This window comes from Cyanistes caeruleus, chromosome 3 (genome assembly GCF_971803275.1).
Source record: "Cyanistes caeruleus chromosome 3, bCyaCae1.hap1.1, whole genome shotgun sequence".
Classification (NCBI taxonomy): Eukaryota; Metazoa; Chordata; class Aves; order Passeriformes; family Paridae; genus Cyanistes; species Cyanistes caeruleus.
Window position 1 is genome coordinate 38,617,118 of NC_141703.1, and position 20,733 is coordinate 38,637,850.

General features: G+C 40.2%; 1 protein-coding gene across 2 annotated transcripts in view; it reads left to right on the plus strand.

The window, feature by feature from the left end:
• The first annotated feature begins 503 nt into the window (after positions 1-503).
• TMTC4 (transmembrane O-mannosyltransferase targeting cadherins 4) overlaps positions 504-20,733 on the plus strand; it is a 53,573-nt gene continuing 33,343 nt past the window's right edge. Inside the window, exons 1-5 of one of the 2 annotated variants that reach the window (XM_086880802.1) lie at positions 504-645; positions 2,913-3,128; positions 7,639-7,754; positions 9,759-9,975; positions 13,937-14,024. In XM_086880802.1, coding sequence (XP_086736928.1) covers positions 511-645; positions 2,913-3,128; positions 7,639-7,754; positions 9,759-9,975; positions 13,937-14,024 — 772 coding nt within the window. In that variant the 5' untranslated portion in view covers positions 504-510. The remainder of the gene's footprint in view (positions 646-2,912; positions 3,129-7,638; positions 7,755-9,758; positions 9,976-13,936; positions 14,025-20,733) is intronic. The other variant, XM_086880803.1, reaches the window with a different exon arrangement.

Below are 20,733 nucleotides of genomic sequence, written 5' to 3' on the forward strand. Positions count from 1 at the left end.
CTGCCAGCTCACCCACTGCCCGTCCCAGGCGGCGAGACCCCGACACCGCCCCGCTGGCTCTGTGTCAGCCTCCGGGGGGATCCCCGCTCCGCCCGCCGCCGCCGGAACCTCGCCTTTGCGAGAGGAGGGGGCACTCGCTACTCGCGGTTCTGCCGCCCCCGTGCCGGGCGGTCCCCGCTCTCCGCGGCTCACCCGAGCCGCCCCCCACGCCGCGGCCAGCCAGATGCGCGGGAGCAGGACCGCGGCCGGGGCGGGGCGGGCGCGCACCGGGAACGCGGCGCAGGTGACGGCGGGCGCTGCCAGGAGCCCGCCCGGCCCCGCCCGTTCGCGGGGCGCGGAGTTTGGGATGAAGGGGGAGCGACCCGCGCCGGCCCCGCTGCCTCCGCGAGCGAGCGCCCGGCTCCGCCCTCCTGATCCCGCCCGCCGCGCGTCACCGCGGCCGCAGCCAATGACCGCGCGGGTCTGCCTCGGGGGGCGGGGCCATGGAGGGGCGGGGCGGGGCGGCGGCCAATGGGCTGCGGGGATGTTCCCGGAGGCGCAGCCGCCGCGGCCCCTCCCCCGCCGGCCGCTCCGGCTCGGGGCTCGCCGGGCGGGAGAGTTTCGCTCCCGGGTGGGAGATGCCGCGCGGGCTCCGTGTCCTCGCAGGTAACGCCGCGCGGGGGAGCGGGGGTCTCGCCAGCGCCTCGTCCGCTGGCGGGACCGGCCCGGGGGCGAGGGCCGGACGGGACGGGCCACCCCTACGGCGGAGACGTCGCCGCCAGGACAAAAGGGGAGCGGCGAGCGGGGCAGGGCCACCGCCAAACTCCCGGTGGGGCTCTCCTGCCCTCCCCACCCCGCCCTCCCCAGCCTCGACACTTACCCCGCAGCCGCCGCCGCCTTCCCGGGCTGGCTCCTTCCCCGGGACCGCCCGCAGGGTGCCCGGGACCCCCCCAAGTTTTCGGGGCTCCGCGCGCGGCCAGCGCCAGCCTGAGTGCGAGCCACCCCCGCGGCGCCGGCGCTCCCCGGCGGGACGCACCGAGCCCGCCCCGCCGCGGGGCTGCCCGGGTGTGCGGCGGCTGCTCTCCGGGTCGCCTCGGGCTCGCCTTTCCCTGGAGAGGGCGGCGGGGAGGCGCCATCCCCGTCCCCTGCCGCCGGGGAGGTGGCGGTCCCTCGGGGGTGCCCGCACCGCCGCCGCGCCGCCCGGGGAAGGGAGCCCCCCGTGGACCGGCCTCCTGCACCGCGGGGAGGAGGGCTGGCAGCAGCTGTGCGCCCGATAAATAGAGCAGGCGTAATGGGAGAAACTTTCGGGACGAAATGGATTTTGAGTGGATTAAATATTTTAATTGCGTGGTGCGTGTTGATGCTGTATCCATGCTGTTGGGAGCGACGCCGTGCGCTTCCCTCAGTTAACAGCCACGCTTTCTCTCTTTGTTCCCGTCAAACTACGAGCACACGGGTGAACTACTCCGAGAAAAGGTTTTTGCTCTTAAAGCAGCTGCTTTGCTCAGCCAGGGAGCTCCAGCCTCTCAGGTTGCACAGCTCCAGGTTACTGACTTTATCTGAATTTGGGAGCAGCGCCATATGGTCTCCAAAGCGAGGAGGGGCACTGGTGTGGCAGGGTGCATTGCCTGTCCCTGTGCGTGTGCAGGAATTGGGAATCTGCGGGGACCGGAATGTTGTATTGCAAAAAGAGAAAGCTACAGAGCAATTTTTGTAGCAGCTCTAATGGTCAGCTCTGTTCCAGAAGCCAAATGATTGGAGCTGTTTTCCTAGACCATGCAAAGGCGGACTGCAATGTTTGCAGGGGTGCACTGGAGCTATTTTTCTAGATTTTCTATTTCTCTGTATAAAAGTATTAAGTGCAACATTTTCAGGAGTGCAACTGTTGATTCAACAAGCAAATAAATAAGAAGAGACTGAAGATGGGTACATATAGTAGCTTATCATTCTTTGGGCATACAAAATTAAAAAAAATCATATTCTGCCTGGCTTTTACTGCAGTTTTCCATTCATCACCTCCTTTGCTTGCCATTTATACCAGCAGTTGATAATAAGACCACTCACAGTAGTGTCTGAGAAGCGAAGGCAGAGTAGTAGTCCAGACAGAAGGCTGGCTCTGGAGCATCCAGAGAGACCCATCCAAGTAAAGGTGTCTAATGGGTGAAAAGCTCCAGCCTTAGTACCTCCACTGATCCAAGCACACTGATATATCACTCAGTGTGCTTGGATTGCAGGCTCTTTTTCATCTGCCTCAACAACCTCATGAGCCCGTGAATACAGCAGTGGAATTTCAGCTGCACTTGAGGCATGCAAAGTGACCTCCTGAACACTGGTCCCATCTCAGTTCTATGGGTTTTGTTGTCTCATTTCTTGAATTGCTGAGATTTAGGGCCTAGTCCATTAACTGCTATCTCCATGTGTCTATCTGTGATGTTTGTATGAATTCCTTGCATGGGGGAATGTATAAGACCTTTGATTAACTGAAGCGAATTGGGCTCTTTTGGCAATTGACAGTGTTTGCTTGTCAAATGCAGAAGGAAATTATAATGTTTATAATTTTCTACATAAGTTTATAAATACTTCACCCTCCCCACTGATGCATCTGTTTGTATTGCTTGAAAAGAACAATAAGAAACAGAAAAACAGTGATTTGCTCTAGGTTTTAGAATTTGTCTGTGCCAAAGTTTTACCTTAGCATCCAAGAATTTCTTGTATTTATCTCTGTGCTCCATGAGAAATTCTGCCTTTACTTCCTCTTTTGAAGTACAAAATTATGTTTAGGTATGTTCCAGTAACTATGAGAGGCACTGAGAAAAAAAAAAAACATGTAAGGTTATATGAAACCTCATCTCCTCTCCCAAGCCAGCTTTCCTTTAAAAAACTTTTTTACTGAATTAGAGCTGTAACCATTCACTTACATGTGTTTCTTTCAGATTTTCAACCAACATAATGCTGAAGCTCCCAACTTGGAACAAGTATTTCACAGAATGGCACAAATGGAACCTAATCTTGACCATGACGTATCATGGTTCCTCCTTCCATCGTACTGGGCTAAAATGGTTGTGGCATTAATTTCCTTCCTCTGTTTTGCTAACAGCTATGATGGAGATTTTGTCTTTGATGATTCTGAAGCCATCATCAATAATAAGGTTTGTCTCTCTTCTTTTCCTTACACCCTGTGGCATAAATGGTCATAGGAAAAGAAATAATGCAACAGTTGATCTAAATAGGCCTAAAAGTTTCAGCCTAGTAAAGAGCTTCCTTTGAGTATTACTTTTTTTTTTTTAAACTTCATTTTTCTAGTTTTTAGTGTTTTTTAAAGTTAAGTTTGATTTAAGGGTATCTGTACATCAAGTCTGCCAGTAGGTCTAATTTTATTCTCATTCCTAAGTCAGTGAGACTGTACAGTAAACTTTTTTGATACCCATGAATGTTAATAGGAGATTTTGTTCATTATCTTCTCGGGGTCACAGAATAAGACCACTGATTAAACTTAGTCTGGTTGCAGGTACATAAGGCATCATTAAGGTATTGTAGGGTGCAGGGGGTCTTCAGGTGTAGTTTATACCGTAAAAATGTTACAGGAGCAAGCAAAACTCCTTTTTTCCCTCCTCCCCCACCTTAAAGTTCCTGTGGCAACAATATTTTTTTAAGATTGAGGTAGAGTATTCTTGTGTTCCATTTTAAAGCTGACCATACATGCAATGAAAAGACCTTGAAATGCTTAGAAATTAACACACGATTGAAAGAAACCTCTAGCTGAGATTCTTTTGACTTTGAGCAGTGGAGTGTCTTCAGTTGCTGGGACACTTCACAGGATCACATGTAGCAGTGAGTGAGGCTGTGCCCATGGATGGGTATTGGTGTTACAGCTTTTATGCTGTTCTGGAAGGTACTTGTTAGACGTTTAGAAAGAAAAAGCACAGGATAAAAATAATTGCATTCATCTGTTGGTTCAGTCTTCCTGAAGCCATGGGGTTACAAAGAGAATAATCCGGAGACTCATACTGCAAGAAGAACACAATTCACTTTTTTTTTTTCCTTTGCACAAGATATAGAGGCAACTTATCACAATGTGCCTTTTAGAATCATGCAGAATTACTGTTTCCTTAGACAAATTTCTATTATGTGTGTGCAAGTCATCATACCTTCAGTTATAAATGTATGGGAGAAAAATAACATCTGTCAACATGGAAATAAATCTCAAAGCTTTCAAGAGAATACTGTAGACAAATTAAGAACTTATAGCATTGTTGTTTTGAGTTTTTTTAAAGTAGTATTGTATTTTAGATTGCACAGCTCCTGGCAGTGTTTCATTCTTCACAGTTTTATTTGCAACCTGTTTATAATATTTTAATTTTGTGAAAGAATGAACAAAAGACTGATGTTGAAACAAGGCAGGTTGTTTTCTTAATATGCAATTTCCACAATTGTAATCTCCCTCCATTTCTTTCAGTCTTTACTCTAAAAATGTTTCAATTTATCTATGCAACCCAACAATTAGCACCAGGATTCTAGCTGTTGGCAATGCTGAGAAATTCAACCAACTGCTTAAATAAATTAATCCATATGTAGTCTGTATGTTTGAAAAACTGGGAAGCTTATTCTATTTTTCACATCAAAATCCTCTATTCTTCCCTAGAAATGAAATGAGGATTTTGTGACAATATCATTTTAACACAGGGGTCATATGGGTATATCAAAATTCAAAATCCACAAGAAAAATGCAGAGACAATGAGTTTACCAGTTTAATGGGGAGAGAGATTATCTAGCAATGGCACAGTTTATTAAACAAAGCATAGCATACTTTATTCCTATTTAATAGGAAAGACAGCAGTTGAAGTAATTTTAGATTTACTGAGCATTGCTACTGTAGCAAATTTTCTTGGGTACCTCACAGTATCCTTTCTCTTAATTTACTAGCTGCCATCATCCCAATCTTTCATTTCTTTTATTTTTTTTTTGAGAAAAGATACACGTGACCCCATGCCTATCGTATCATGGAACATTCCGTTATTAGATTTTATTGGAGATAAAGGCTGTTTTCCAGATGCTTTCTTATAATTTTAAGCAGCATTTTAAGCATTTTTAATTGGTAAACAACAGTGGCTTTTGTCTTTATTTATTTACTAGCTCGGCAAGACAAACAGTTGGATTAAGTAGAGCTTCAGACACAATATGTCATTTCTATAAGCCTTTATATAGAAAAACTGACCTTTCTTCAAATCTTGAACTCTGCTGTCTGTAAGTTGCTACTAATCAAATATTTAGAGATTATTTGATAGCTACTTTTGGTTTTTAAAGAGAAAATCATATATAGCTTTTGAACAGCTGTGTCTCTTGGAGCAAACTGTTCCTATTTTAGGCTAAGTTCACGAAGTAGGAAAATTAATGTAAGAAACTTTCTTACAGAACTTGGATACAAGGGCAAGATACATGATTGAAGATTTTTAGGTCGTATGGAAGTATAATCTAATCACTAAGTAATTCCATGCATTCAGCTTTTCCTGCATTCTTCCGATGGAAGACAAAAGAAGGCTGATTATAGCGGAACCAGAAATCAAGCCTTGTACATTTCCCTTCTCAAGTTATTGAAGACCATCTGTGTGACGTGGAAGATGTACTTTTTTCAGTACTAACATTTATAAAAGTATGTCTTTCATGTGAGAAGAAAGACCTTATGTACATAAGGGGCAGTGCTGCTGGTTGGAAAAGCAGTCTGAGGGTCACACCACCCTCTGACAAGTGTCCTCTGCAGAGTACAAAGACTTCAGTGGATGCTGCTGTCCATCCCTGTCCCAGCTTGCCCCTGGAAAAGCTGGCTGTATTGATTTAGTGAGCTGCTGGTTGAGTGTGTTCCTGCTCTGAGAGTCAGATTATGACCTTTAGGGTTTGTGCATACCAATGAGGAATTTAGGTGCCTAAGGCTAAAATAGCAGTCCTGGGAGAAAAAAGAAATTTCTAGCTATTACTTGGCAGTAGAAACATCTGTGAGAGCGTGAAGGAATTTTTCACCTTGGTAATTTTTAAGCCCAAGTAGGATCCCCTGTGAGTCTTGATTTCTTAAGAAATTCCCTGAGAGTGCCTTAATTGACAGCTGCAGTCTAGGTTTTTTTCAGACTACAGTTTTAGCCCTGCTCTCTTTTCTGTGTATTGATTAGTAACCTGCTGGAGAATACTTCAGTTCATTTGACTGTGTGCTAAGAACTTTAGCCTATTTCCTTCCTAATTTTTTTTCAATCAGCTGTCTAATACTAGCCAAATTTGATCAAGTGATAGAAATAAATCTCTTCTTGCATTGCTTTTTAATTTGTATTTTTGGATGGATAAAAGAATATGTTAAGACTATTCTTGTTAAAGAAGCAAGAAAAAAATTAGTTATTTTAAGTTTAGTTTAGCAGCTGCCAGTCATCAGGATCCAGCAATTTGGCTGTAATTTGGGAGTATGTGCAAGCCAAAAATACTAGCTAAGGATGTGATGGAAGGTTCTGGAGACCACAGGAGTGCTCAAGATACTATAGAAGCAAGTGAGAATTAATAAACTGAGGGAATTGCAACGTGAGAATCTTAAACAGGTGGAGTTGTAGGAACAATAAGACAGGGCCACCAGGGTTTGTAAGACCTTTTGTGGGGTTAGCCAGCCTGTTTGTCTACTTGTGTTTGCAGTGTCTTGTTCACCAGCTGTAGTTCATTGGTCTCAAATAATTTCAAGACAGAAGGTGGGAGTAGAGTAACTTGTTGATTGCAGGAGTAGTACTTTGTTCTTAGGTTCTGTCTCAAATGTCTTTAACCTGCATGTCCTTTGCCGTAGCGTAAATTGGTATTTAATTGCACTGGGGAAGCAGAAGAAGGGCAAGTATATGCCAAGCTTGTCCTCATAGAAAACTGAGGCAGATGCTAGCAAGATCCTTCATTTTTCCTCCAAAGTGCATGCTTTCCATTTAATAGCCTACATTATTTGGATTTTTCAATATTAGTATGGCTTTGAGATAAAAGGGAAGAGCAAGAAAGCAAGACATTTTCTTTGCAGTGTTTTTTTATAGGCCCCTATTGCACCCCAAATTAAAATAATTCATTACCTTTCTGTCTTTTAATCTTTTTGAGTAGTATGTAGAGATGTTGATTCTTGATTTCATGTATTAAAACAACCTCTACTATTTGAATAGTTCTGTGCAAGGCAAGGCTTCAAAAAATAGCTAATTGTTATTTCCTACCTTAAGCCTCCTTGATTTCATGTTTTCATTAGTGGTTATGCTACTGCACTGGTAAAAAACGGCTATTTTGCAGCAGTTTGTAGTTGACCTTCTTTGCAAGTAAACCTACACCTAAAATCAAAGGCTTTTTACAAAATTATAAGGTAAAGAGGTTTATCTGTTTCATATCTTGGCTATTGACCAGATTAAAAACTGATGTGAATATAACTCTAAATTTCATGTAGTTATGCCTACTTACAGAATCCAGGATCGTGGCCTTTACAGTGACAGCCATTCAAGATGTGACCTTCATTGCAAACTTAGGGGCAAATGCTGGTAGTGAGCCAACAAAACTCCTGCTATGTCCATCTTAGTGTGAGCTTGTATTAGTCAGAACTTGTTTGTGGTTTAGCTGCTTTGAACAAAGGAAAAATTTTAAGAATCTGGTACTTTCTTTTCTTTTAGGACCTCAGGGCAGAAACCCCACTTGGTGACCTGTGGTATCATGACTTTTGGGGTAGCAAACTCAGCAGCAATACCAGCCATAAGTCATATCGACCGCTAACTGTCCTGACTTTCAGGTGAGACTTGTATTTTTGCTCAAGGTCTGAATATTTTTTAACCTATATTGTCTCAGTTGAATTTAGGGGGAAGGCAACAGAAAAGGCAAGAACAAAGTAGCTGGAGGGTAGTTGGATACCTTTCCATACGATTCAATACGATTTTTGAGTTCACTTCCAATGGTTTCTTTCCAAAAATACTAATTATTTTGACATTCTGTATTTATATCTACTTTCTGTAGATTTTGTCTTAATGGACTTCTATACCTGGTACTAGGGGTGGTGTGGTTTAGTATGTCACACTATCAAGGAACTAGGAGGTATATGTTCCCTTCACTTAGCCATGCTGCCACTTAGGCTGCTATTGTAGTTTTTGTTCTCTGCTTTCCTGTTGACCTATCAAATTGTATATTTTATAAATAGTATCAAGGTACTGTGGCCTTTTTCTGTCAGATCACTCTATAGTCTTCCCACCTCTTCACTCCAGTATTCTAACTCGAGGGTCTGAGAATCTAGTGAAATGTCTGCCAATATATAACTGGCTGGTTCTGTCTAATAACTAAAGGTTTAAGAGGATTACTTTTGTAGATGCTTAGCTCATGTTTTTTGCACAAAGATTTGAGCAAACAGTAGACCTTGTAGAAACCTGGTACAGTAATGCAGAGAATATTTGAGGAAGCCTTAATTTCTTTATTTTCCCCCTGTGACTCAATGGTGTCAGTGGGGACTTGGTGCTCCTTCTGCTGTTGCCCATTCCAAACCAGGGACTAAGTAAGTGTTGAAGAAATGTTCCCACTCTTAGTCCTCATATTCAAGCAAAAACTTTGACCCTTTAGGGGAATGTCAGTGTTTTAAGTACCTAGCACTGTGGGTTTCACTGTCTATTGGGCTTTCTTCACATTTTCATCAAGAGAAGTAAGCAACTGAATAGAATATGTCAGATTCCTAAACCTATAAAAGCTTTCAGTGCTTTATACAGAACTTGCTTTCCTTTTTTCTTTTATTTTTTTCTTCTTGTCTCTGTGGTACATTCCATCTCTAATAACATTCTGGTTTGTTTAAAGAGTGAACTGGGATATAATCATTACTATATCTGAAAGTGTAGATGAGCCTGTGGAGATGGTCCATAAAATGGTATTTTCACAAGTAAGAAATGGATTTCCTTAATTTCCCTAAGCTCCAACCTTTATGTGTATCATATTTATAATAGGTTAAGTTTTTAAATAGGTTTTATTTATGCCAAATGCAGATTAACCAAAATAACTGTGTAAAATTCCCTATTCAAACTGGATTTCTGTGTACCTTACCTACCTAAAAAGCAAAAGGATAATAGCACAATGTTTCCCCCTCTTCTTCTCAGCCTCCATTTTACTGCAGAGTTCCTGTGTTGAATAGGGATTTAGACTGAATTTTCACTTGCTCTTCCTTCTGATTCTAATACTTGTATGAAATGTCTCTCTAATCAGTCTCAAATCAGTTACCAAGATGTGCTGACTACTTTCTGGGTAGACACTGATTGTACCCACATGCTAGGACCTCTTTCAGAGAGTACATCAGTGGAAATCATAGTCCCAGTGCATATTAGTTTCCTCACTGTGTGCATTTAATTAACATAATTTCATCAAGTTGGCTGCTCTTAAACCCGGGGGTATCCCTCAGTGGGCTGGGTTGTTTATTCCCAGGATACTCCTGTGTTGCAACAATGAAATTACATTGTTGACCAAGAGCCAGTAACTATAGGAAAGTCTAAGTAACTATAGGAATGATTAACATAATGGTAGGTAGGTGTGTGTTTGGAGAGGATAGATACTGTATCTATGTGACATTCCCTATGAATACCTTGGCCTAAAGACTGGGATATTGTTTCTATCTTCTTTTTGTGGCTAAATTATAACACCAGGTGTACTGAGATGTCTGTTTTACTTTTGTGTGCAAATGTCTGCTATGGGGTTGTTTAGTTTTTCTATTTGTATTTTTCTAAGCATTGATGTAATTCCTAGCCTTAATATTTTTGTTTCTATATAGAATTAATTACCTTTTTGCTGGAGGCTTCTACCCGGTTGGTTTCCATGTCATCAATATAATACTGCATTGCATTATCTCAGTGTTGATGGTTGATGTGTTCTCCATATTATTGGGTGGATTGCAATTCAGTAGTAAAGGAAGACGGCTGAACCTGGCTCCCAAGTCCTCTCTTCTTGCTGCTTTGCTCTTTGCTGTACATCCAGTGCACACCGAGTGTGTAAGTATTGAATAATTATCTCCAGAGATTTTTATTTTAGAAGTTCTTGACCATCTTGACTAATTAATTCTGGCGTAGCCTTTTAGTCTACAGATTGCTTTTATATATTCTTAACACTTCTCTTGGCACATGTCTTAATAGAACAATCAAATATTATGGTTAGTATCTCCAAGGCTTGTAATTCCACCGAGCTAGACCTTATTAAGGAAGATAAATCATTCAGGTATACAATAACTAAAGGAGGATAGCACTGCACTACAAAGTTTCCCTACCTCCTGGATTTCCCTAATTACTTTTCATTTCCATTTGCATTGATTAAAAAAAGCAGAGAGTTTTAAAATTGGAGTAGGGGCACTCTATGAACTTTGTATGTGACTCTTAGAATGCTGCATTCAGTTTTGCATCCAAGCTGCAAGGAAAAACACTGGAAAAAATGGAGAGTGCTCAGAAGAGCCATGAAAATGATTAAAGGGCTGGAAATCATCCTATTTCATGAGAGATCAAACTGGGTTTATATTTTTAATATGAAGGAGAAGATTAAAGGATTTTTTTTTAATCACAATCTGCAATTATTTACATGGGGAACACAAATTTGACAGTAATAGGTCCTTTAATAGTGCAGGCAAAAGCAAAGATGTGAAGATGCAGAAGAGAAGCATGGCACATGTATAGCAGCCAGTTAAAATATCTGACCAAAACACGAAGTCCTTGGGTGGGAATCCTGTGAAGAGAAGATGGTGTTATTAAAAAGCTCTCTTGTGCTCATAGTTAAGGAAATCTTATGGCCTTATGCTAGTGGGCTTGCTGAATGTCATCACTGATTTCTTGATCTTGTGATAATGAATAAATGAGATATAAAATTATCAAAATTAGGGATTTTTTGGGGGTTTTATTAGAATTTGGAAGGTCTGAGCTACAGAAAAAGTACTACCTTTAATTTTGATTTTGTCCTAGCAATGAACAGTGAATCCTACAGTTCACATTCTACATATATGGCACTGATTTTTCATTTATTCACAGTATGCCATGGTTTTGGCTTCTTGCATTTGCTCTGCACACAATTGGTGAGGAAAAAGTTATTGAAAGCTGTGCTCTAAGCTGATGAAGACCTTGCATCTATTGAAGACCTAGAGATGGTGCAAAGTTATGCATTAGTAATTTGACACCTTTTCTGGCAGTGTGGCTAAAATGTCTTGACAATCATTCTCTGGTGTTCACTCGCCTGCACAATAACTTCTTTGTGAGAGTGCACCGTGTCAGAAGGGCCCCTCATATTTGCTCTCCAAAACCAGTTTTAGATGTCAGAGAAAAGTAAAACAAGTCTTCAGTGCTTTTGATGTTCTGACATATAAAGAGAAATCTCACTTGAGTCTTAACTTTGTAGTAGACCTACTAGTGACCCCTTTATCAATATCCATAAATTTATTCTTCATTCCATTTGACTCTAAGAATATATTTAAATCGGCATGAGAATATTAATAAGCCTTTGTCATGTCAAATAAATTACAAGTGATGTGGTCCGCTTGCATATTTGACGACTTGCAAATGTTTCAGGCAAACAGTGTAAGAAGAGGGGGGAAAAGTAGCACACTTATATTTCAGGCCTCTTCTAAAATCCAGGAATGAAAAAAAACCTCTAATCATTTGCATGGTGAATAATAAATCTTGCTCCAGTGAAGAAGTCATTATACTGCTACAGTTCTAGGATGAGTGTGTGTCTGGCAGCATCTCTTAAAAAGCGTTCCTTATGATTTTAAACCTGTTAGTTTTAAGTATCCGACATCCTGGTTTTGAAATGAGATGACATATTTTGACATAAAATTGTGAAGAATCCGTCTGTTTGCTGCTTTGGGTTTTGGTTTATACAGTGAAACAAACTGTCATATAAAACAGATATTGAAAGGTGTAATGCTTTCAGTACCTATGTAAGGAAAACACTAAATTTTTCTACCTACAAATGAATAGTCTTGTGCTATAGCTCTCTGCTCTAAAAAAAGGCCTGTTCTTTGTAACACTTCATGTCGAAATGCTAAATGAATCATGGACATAAGAATATATCTGATACTAATTTAAAACTGGTTTGTTTTTTTTCCTTTGTTTGCTTTCTTACCAGAATCTATATGCCTTGTCTTGCATTTTAGGTTAACATTTTGCTGTTGGAGTCATCTGAGGCCATGTGCTTTATCAGCCCCTTAATCTCTTTGCTGTAACAAGTGGACATTTATTTTCGAAATTGTGTCAGCTCACCCTAACTTTTATCTCATTAGGAAGAACGGCTCCTGAAGCAGAATGACACTTCATTTTTTTCACCTTTCAAAGCACTCCACAGCTATTGAGTTAATTCTCATAATTCCTTTGTATGATAGAAGAGGAAGCAGCAGAGAAGTCAGGTGCACAGCTGTAGATAAATCAAGAAGTTCTTCTGAACTGAATTTAGGAGTCCAACAGTTTCTTCTTTTACAGTGCTCAAGTGAAGCTGAGGGTAAAAGTGGGAGAGAGTCTCTGCAGTGGACTCAGTCATACTCTCATGCCTATACACTTCTCTTTCTCTGATGTTATTTAGAAATAGTTGCTCCATCATGCTACCCTGACACAAAAACTGCCCTTTTCTTTTTTACTTTCCTTTTTCTGTTCCATACACAAAATGGGACAACTGGTATATTATGCAAGAACTGAAGTTCCTGCTTTTGTCCCTGAAATATGATCACAAAAAAGTGATTTTAAAGAGAAAACCTGTAGCAGTTCTGCCCTGCTTCTGAACATCTCCCGAAAACATGGAACTCAGGACTCCAGGAAGCAGAGCTAGACTGAAAAATAAAGGGGCATTTCCATGATCCTTGCTCTGGGTGTATGTTCTAGTGAGTTTCCAACATCAGGGCCTGTACAGTCCCATACCAGCTCCATGTCATGATTTTCACAAAAATTTTGTGGTGTTATCCTGACACTTGTGTAATTAAGAATTGAAGATCCAAAAGTGTCTTGCTCTGTCTCAGCAAGTTATTGTAAATACAGTTTAGGGGCTTTAACCAAAGCTTACAGATAGCCCTGAGATAGCACTTGATTAGGTTGGCACAGATCTTGAGTACAGAGGTCCCAGGATGTGCTTCTCGTTTTCTTTTGCATTAGTACAACCTCTGTTTCAAGATGCAGTTGATGGTAGCTCTCATGCAGTCAGTTAATATAACACAAAAGACTGCCAGAGGGGGATGATTTTTTTTTCCCCCTGAATCTGCAAGCTGGAAGCTATTTGTCCATTCTGAGTGTTCAGACTGTAATTTGAAGGCTGGCTTGTCTTCCAAAAGTGAACAGTTTTGATTTGTGTTTCAGCAGAGCTGCCAATTTAATTGTGGTTCAGGATGTTTGGCTTCCAAGCCATGTAATGGCTTCAATTTGAAAGAGAGTAGATTTAGATTAGATATTAGGAGGAAATTCTCTAGTGTGAGGGGGGTGAGGCACTGGCACAGGTTGCCCAGAAAAGTTAGAGATGCCCTGTCCCTGGGAGTGTTGAAGGCCAGGTTGGATGCAGCTCTGAGAAACCCGGTCTAGTGAAAGGCTGGGGGGGCTGGAAGGAGATGGTATTTAAAGTTGCTTCCAACCCAAACTGGTTTATATTTTCATGTTCTCCAAGTGTTCTGCTGAAATGCAATTTGATCCAAAAAACAGATGGAATTGTGTAGAGTCTAAATTTTATTCAGTGAAGTCCTCCTTCATTTCTTAAAAAAAGATTCCATAAACTAAAATTTTCATAAACCAAAGCCAAACCATTTATGTAGTTGATACTAAGCAATACCCAGTAAAAAACAGGATGCATCTTAAAAACTGGATATAACTAATCCAATAAGCCAAGTTAAAGAAAAAAAAAGTGATACAGTTATATTCTATTATATATTTCACTTTTTATGTGTTCCTTTACTTCAGGTTTTTTAAGAATAAAAATCTGATAATTTTTTTTTTTTTAAAGGTTGCTGGGATTGTTGGCAGAGCTGACCTACTGTGTGCCCTGTTCTTCTTGTTGTCATTCCTTGGCTACTGTAAAGCATTTAGAGAAAGTAAGCATTCTGTTTGCCCCTTTTATCCTATTGCATATATTTTCAGCATTTGTACATTTCAGTGGAGCATAGCAAAATTTAAAATGACAGATTGATTTGTTTACCCTCATGTAATATATTTTTTTTAAAAAAAACCTGCTTTAGCAGCTATTTATTGTTATAAATTTTGGAAAGGTTGCTGTCCCTAATTCTTGTTAAATACTGAATTTAATTTAAGAAAAGTCCACTTTATGATAGGCTTATTTGCTAAATGTTTTATTGTTTAGAAGTTTAATGATAAGTATTTTAGAAATAAATCAAACCTACAAATGTATATGCTTAAATATTTTACTACTCTTTATGCCATTATGTTGGGATGTCAAGTTTTCGGAACATTACTTGTATTTTTAATGAATTGCAAAGATTTATTCCTGTGACTAAGCCTTCTAAATTCCTGCAATATGCAAGTGCTGGCATATAATGCTGAATATAGAGTTATTCATAGAGTTTTTGTAAGACAGCTGTGTTTAACACAAACAATTACTTGGCAGATGTTTTTTCAAGTGAGCTCTCAGATCTCTGGTGTTATTTGATCCGAATGCAGGTTGGCAGTTCAGATACAGTTGTGGAGAAATTATCTTGGGGGCTCTGTTAAATAAGCACACAAGAGAGCACGAGTTCATGACTTTGAAGAGCTATGCAGTCTGGTATCTGAATGTGCTCCAGCACAGGAAATAGGGACTCACTGGGTGAGCCCACAAGGAGCTGTGTTGTGAAGAGCTTGTCTGTCGTTCTATTATTCTATAATCCTATTGCTTAGGCCATGATTAATGATTAACCAGAGCTGGCATGGTATTCTAGAGGTGTCTGAGCTGATCTGGCTTAACAGCATAGTTATGGCATCACAGGGACCTCGGTGTGGGTTAGTCCACAGTGAGCTGTGAGATGCTGTGAACAGCTCCTGCTGGTTCAGTTTAGGTTATTTGGAACTATTGTGCATATTTCTATTGCTGATACAATAGGTTTATCTTCCCTTTTGAAATGTTACTTAGGATGATTCCTGTTTTCTTCGGTTATATTTTTCTTCCCTTTGAGTAGGTTTAATTTCTTTCAACTGAGCTAATGATTTCTTGATGAAAATTGGTTTCTTGCTTGTTTGTTTATTCTTTTCTGACCTATTTTATTGGATACGATTGTGCTTATGATGTTTCTTTTATTAGTGGTAGAGTGAGACAGACAAATCAAAATATTGCCGTATCTGTTTTCCAGTGTCTTGGGTAGACAGGTAGGCTTATATGGCAGGGGTAATAATCTTTGCTTGAAGAACTCAAGAGCCAAATTCTTAGGTTGACTGCTGGAGACAATTATATAGGACTCTCTAATTATTTTGTTATAGAGGACATCTCGGGAATGATTAAGAATGTGTATTCTGGTTAAGGATGCTCTTCAACTTGTGAAGGCCAGTTTAATAGCCTTTAGAAATCAGTGTCAATGTAATAATATTCTTGGACTGAAATTTGTATCACTGATGCAGAAGAAGTAAAATGTTGCAAAGACAAGATACTAAGCAGCCCTTGCTGATTTTTATTGGGCATTACCTCATAATAGGGGAGCAGATGTGTCTTTTAAGCAGTTTTGCCAAGGAAAATTACAGTCTGCCAGCATTGTTTTTCAGGTCAATTTTCAATGTTTACTGTCACTTTCACTGCCTGGTTTTCCTTCAGCAACTTCTTGAAGTTTAGACTTTCTCTGTACACAAGAATTTGTATCCATGTTACATACTTGAGTCTTTCACCTTGATTGCTGCAGAAGCACACTACTGACTCATCAGCCAGGAGCTTATCAGCCAGGCACTCTGGACCTTTTTCTGCAGAGCTGCTGCCCAGGCCTTAATTGTTACATGGTGTTGTGTTTGATTTCCATGAGGCCCATTCCCCCAGCTTGTTATAGGCCCTCCAAGCAACACTCCTGTTCACCATTGTAGCCATCTATCCTCTAGCTGAACCCCACCAAAGACCACAAGCAGTTTAACTTGCTGCCCTTACTGTATTATTTTTTTCCTTTGTGGAGGGGAGGTTGGTCCGACCTGCAGGTGTTTGAGCACGAGTGCTCTGTGTAGGAATGGGTCATGACTGTTTTGCAAAGGACAGCTACAAAGAGAATGGAGGCTCTCCCATCACGAGGAGCTACATGACAAAGACAAGGGACAATGGGTGCAGTTGCACTGGGAAAGGTTTCACCTTGATGTAGGGAAGAATATTTTTACAGCAAGAACAATCAATCACTGAACAGTCTCCCCAGAGCTGTGGCAGAGTCCCCACAACTGGAGATTTTTAAGATGCAATTGGGCAGGGTTCTAGGTGATCTCATCTAGGCTCCCTTTCCCACAAGGATTGGACCCAGTGATCTTTGGAGGCCCCTTCCAACCTGAGCTGTTCCTGTGGTTCTTTGTATGAAAGGTTTTATGAAAAGGTAACCAAATATGAGGAAGTGGCTGTGGTAGAATATGACTCTTCAGTGGGTTTGCAGAGTAAATAGAAAGTTTTACCCTTGGTATGAATTTCCTTCTTTTGTGAACAGTTCTTGTAGGTACTCTCAAAGAATAGGTTAAATAAGGAGTAAAGAAATTTAATCTGACTTCAGCTGAATTTGATTCTGCACGGATTGAGGGAGTCAATCCCAAATGTAAGCTGGTTTTACTGTGAATATAAGAACATGCATTTTAACAATATGCACATATAATTTAAAAAGCAGACTTAGACAGCATCTCCTAAGCAGCAAAGAAAAAGTACTTTTTTTTCTCTTAGAAGGTTGTCCTTCTGATGTCAGATCCTCAAGATCCAAAATGTCTGTGAAACTGCCAATGCATGTTGCTAGTTCTAGAGCAAGTTAACAGCTGTTATTACATCATTTTCTAGATGCCAAGAGGGTAATTTATCTTTGTCAAATAAACTTCATTTGTGAGAAAGAGGAGAAAACAACCAAAAACTCTTCTGTATAGGTTTATGTTCCTAATCAAATAGATATGCTTTTTGGTGATCCTACACAAAAGTGGATTGTACCAGATTGTTCTAACATCCTTTTTTCTTTTGTCTGCTGGACTTTTTGTATATTAAAGACAAGCATGGCCCTAAACTGTAGGTCAACTGCATGTCTTTGTTCCTGGATTTAGCTGTCACATTTATATAGAGCTTAGCTCACCACATTTTTACAAAGAGTAGGGGAGGACTTATCAAAAGTTGATTTTTTTGTTGTTGTTGTTTAATCGTTACAAATAGATGCACTGTGGTGTAACTCTTTTGGAGCACTTAAAAGAGTGTACAACTATTAAGACCATCAAGATTTGTGGACTGCATTTGTATTGTCTTTTGAATATGGTTACCAAAACATGTTTGATGGCAGTTTGTTTTTATTTCATGAACTTTAAAGTGAGCATCAGAGTAAAACAAACACTGAAAAGCCTACTGTGATGCTACTGATATGGTTGGGTCAGTAACATACATTGTTTGGCTACCAGGTCATCCCAGTGCTATTTATCAGACAGATTATCTAAGTTTTTAATAAAGAACCTGCCTATTCTTGCAACGAGGTGATGTGAAATTTGTGTATGACTGAATTAAAAAAATCTGTTAATGTTTCAATAGTTTAGACAGATAATGAATTGTCATTCCTTAAAGAAAAGGGGTCAAAAGTCATGTGTGAGAGACTTATTTTCACTTGAGAAAATTAATATAAAGATTTATAATTTTTTTTGCGTGGGAGTAGAAACTCATAAAATGTCTGAGGAAGATTTGGAAGCACTATGGGGAAAGTAAATGTAATAGTGAAAACAGTCAGGAGATCAGAAAAATATCAGTGTCAGGCTGGAAAACATCCAATGGAAAATAATTGTTTTTGTAAAGCTCAAGATATACTGAAGCTTGTTTATCTGATTTATTTGTGGTTTCAGTGGATTTTTGGGTAGACAGTTTCTTTTAGCCAGAATCTGAAGCTTTTTTTTTTTTTTTTTTAAGTATAGGCATTTAATTTTGTAGGCTATAATTATATCTTACTGAAGTTCTACAATTCTGTTACTTTTCCCAGTATACCGTTTTTGAAGTTAGCATCTTTGAAAGGATAACATTTATAATTGCAAGGAACTAATCTGTTGTTCTCATTCTGTCCTGCTATTTTAAACACAACTGTGGGGACAAATCCACTGCATAGGCTTTGGAGACAGCAAGAGCTGACAACTGTTTAGGTATGTTCTGAAGGGAATTGTGGGTTATTAACTTTGTTGAATTTTAATGCAGCTTCTCTGGGAATTCATAAGGCAATTTAAAACTGCTGTAGTGTTCGTTTTTGCCTTCCTTTGTCTTCAGTTTTGACAGTGATCCAGTTGCATGTATTTGCCATCTGCACTGGTGATCTCTGAGTAACATAAAATAAGGAGTTCATGACTTGATCCATGTGAATAATATTGGTGTAGATATCAAATACGACATCAACTCTTTGCTCGTATGCTATGACATCTAAAAATTACTTTGTTCTGGTTGTGTGTTTCTGCTTTGTTCTGTGTAGATGTCAATTAATCATCTACTAGTTCCCTGCTAATTTAATAAAACACGCAAAGTAGCGATGAGTTTTGTGAATATTGCAGGTTTATATTATGGAAGTTTTCTTACAGATTGGAAACATTTAAGTCTCCTGTGTGACAGAGATCATTGTTAAGATATGGGGAATTCATTAGCTATTGTGCAATTGGTCAAGAGGTATTTACTGTTGTTAAACATGTGGGCCCTGATTTTTCAACTGTGTGCCCTATTGTTCATATTTGAACACATTGGGAGGGAATAGTTGCAAGTTAAAAACCTAATAATTTTTTGGTTTTAGTTGGCTGAGGAAACACAATGACCTTTTTTCTGGTAGAATTAATGCTAACTTTCACTTGTCCAAGATGTTGTAATTCAGGGGACAGATGCTTCCTTCAGTGTGGTCTCTAGGTAATGAGTTTGAATTGCTGGATATGTTTAGGAATGGCATTTCTGACTGTAATATCATTATTAAGTGAAATACTGAACTGAGCTGCAGTGGTATGTACATTTGGAGACAGACAAGGAGATCTTGGGCTTAACTTAATTCTGACAGTGGATTCTTATGGGATCTTTTAAGACTAGCTAATTCTTCCCTCTTTGCTTAACAATTCAAGAGCAGGGAAATCTTAGAGCTTGGTTAGAAGAGTATTTGTAGCAGTTTAGTTGAGAGATGCCATCCCCACAGACAAGGCACATTAATGGAATATATGAGTGTTTATATATTTCTGTTAAAAAATAAAACTTCCTGCAGGAGCTCAATGTGACTTGCTTTGCTTCAACCTTCAGGGGAGTAGGTGCTGTCACAGAATCAGTTGCTGTGTTTCACGTGAAGATGGTTGACTCCTTAAACTGCTCCAAGCTGTCACCTGGCTGACTCTTAAGTTGCTCAGCTGGGTTTGAAGAAGGAAATGCTGAAAGCTTAAGTGTCTGAATTGGTAGTAATTGCTGTGGATATTGTTAGTTTTGCTTTACAATAAAACTAAGCTTGGTAGTTCAAATGTAGCATTTTCTTCATATCCTTCACTTCAAAGGAGTTTGTTTTCATGGACCTGTGGGTTTAGGACACCAGAAAATAAGGTCTCTTGAAATAGAATTAGTGTTTAAGTGCACTGTCAATGTGTTGCTCACAAATTTAGGATCAGTCAATTCTGCACTATAAAACACTTTGTGTATGCATCCTTGCCCTAGAAATGCTTCTACTCAAGTCTAGCAGTCTAAATGGAGGAGCTCTCATGGCTTATTTATGGTTTACCTTGGTATTTTATTGAACCCCCTCAACTTTGGAAAGGAAGCTTCATGTACTCCTAAAGAGGGACCATCTGAGCAACGCTTTTTGGGTTTGTGTAGAAACACTGTATTCTTCCAGCTTTAAAAAAAAATAAGCAAGGACTCTATTTCTTTGGCATGCTCACAGTTTTGTCCATCTGTTAGTGGCAAAATGCCCACTCACAATATGGCGTACCAGTTTCAACCAGGCACAGGTGCCAATGAAAGATCGGTTTCGTTTTCTGACACAGGATTTTTCTGGTGGGAAACAGCGCCATATTAGGGGAATGTGCTTTGTTAGACTGATTACTTCTGTTGGCACATGTATATCTCATAATAAGCACTTGTGCAGCGCTTTACAATTTCAAATCAGTGTTAAAAAAAAAAAAAAGATAAAATTGAAGGCATTGCTGAATGATGGTCTTTTGTATCTATTTTGCCAGCCTAGTTTACTGAGATTTCTGCAGTTGAGGCAGGGGATGGTGGGGATGGAAGGGTGTTGTGCATATTGACTCAGGAACAAGCATGAAATAAAATGTTTCGTAATTCAGATTCTTTCTCCTTGAAGTTTAATCACTGGTCAATTTTGATAATATTACAATTCTTTGTATAACTGTTGAGTTTTTGAGCTTGCAAAAGAAAACTAAGGAATAGAAATTGTGCTTTTCAGGAGGAGATCTTGTTTACAGAATCGTGGAGTGGTTGGAGTGGCCTTGAGGTCACCTGAGCTGACCTACCCACACAGGGTCACCTAGAGCCAGCTGTCCAGGAGGCTTTACTGCAGGATTTTGCAGCTGCCCTCATTAAATCATGTGGGGTTCCTGGCAGATCATTTTTCCAGCCTGACAAGGTCCTTCTGTGTGGCAGCACAACCCTCTGGTGTATTGGTC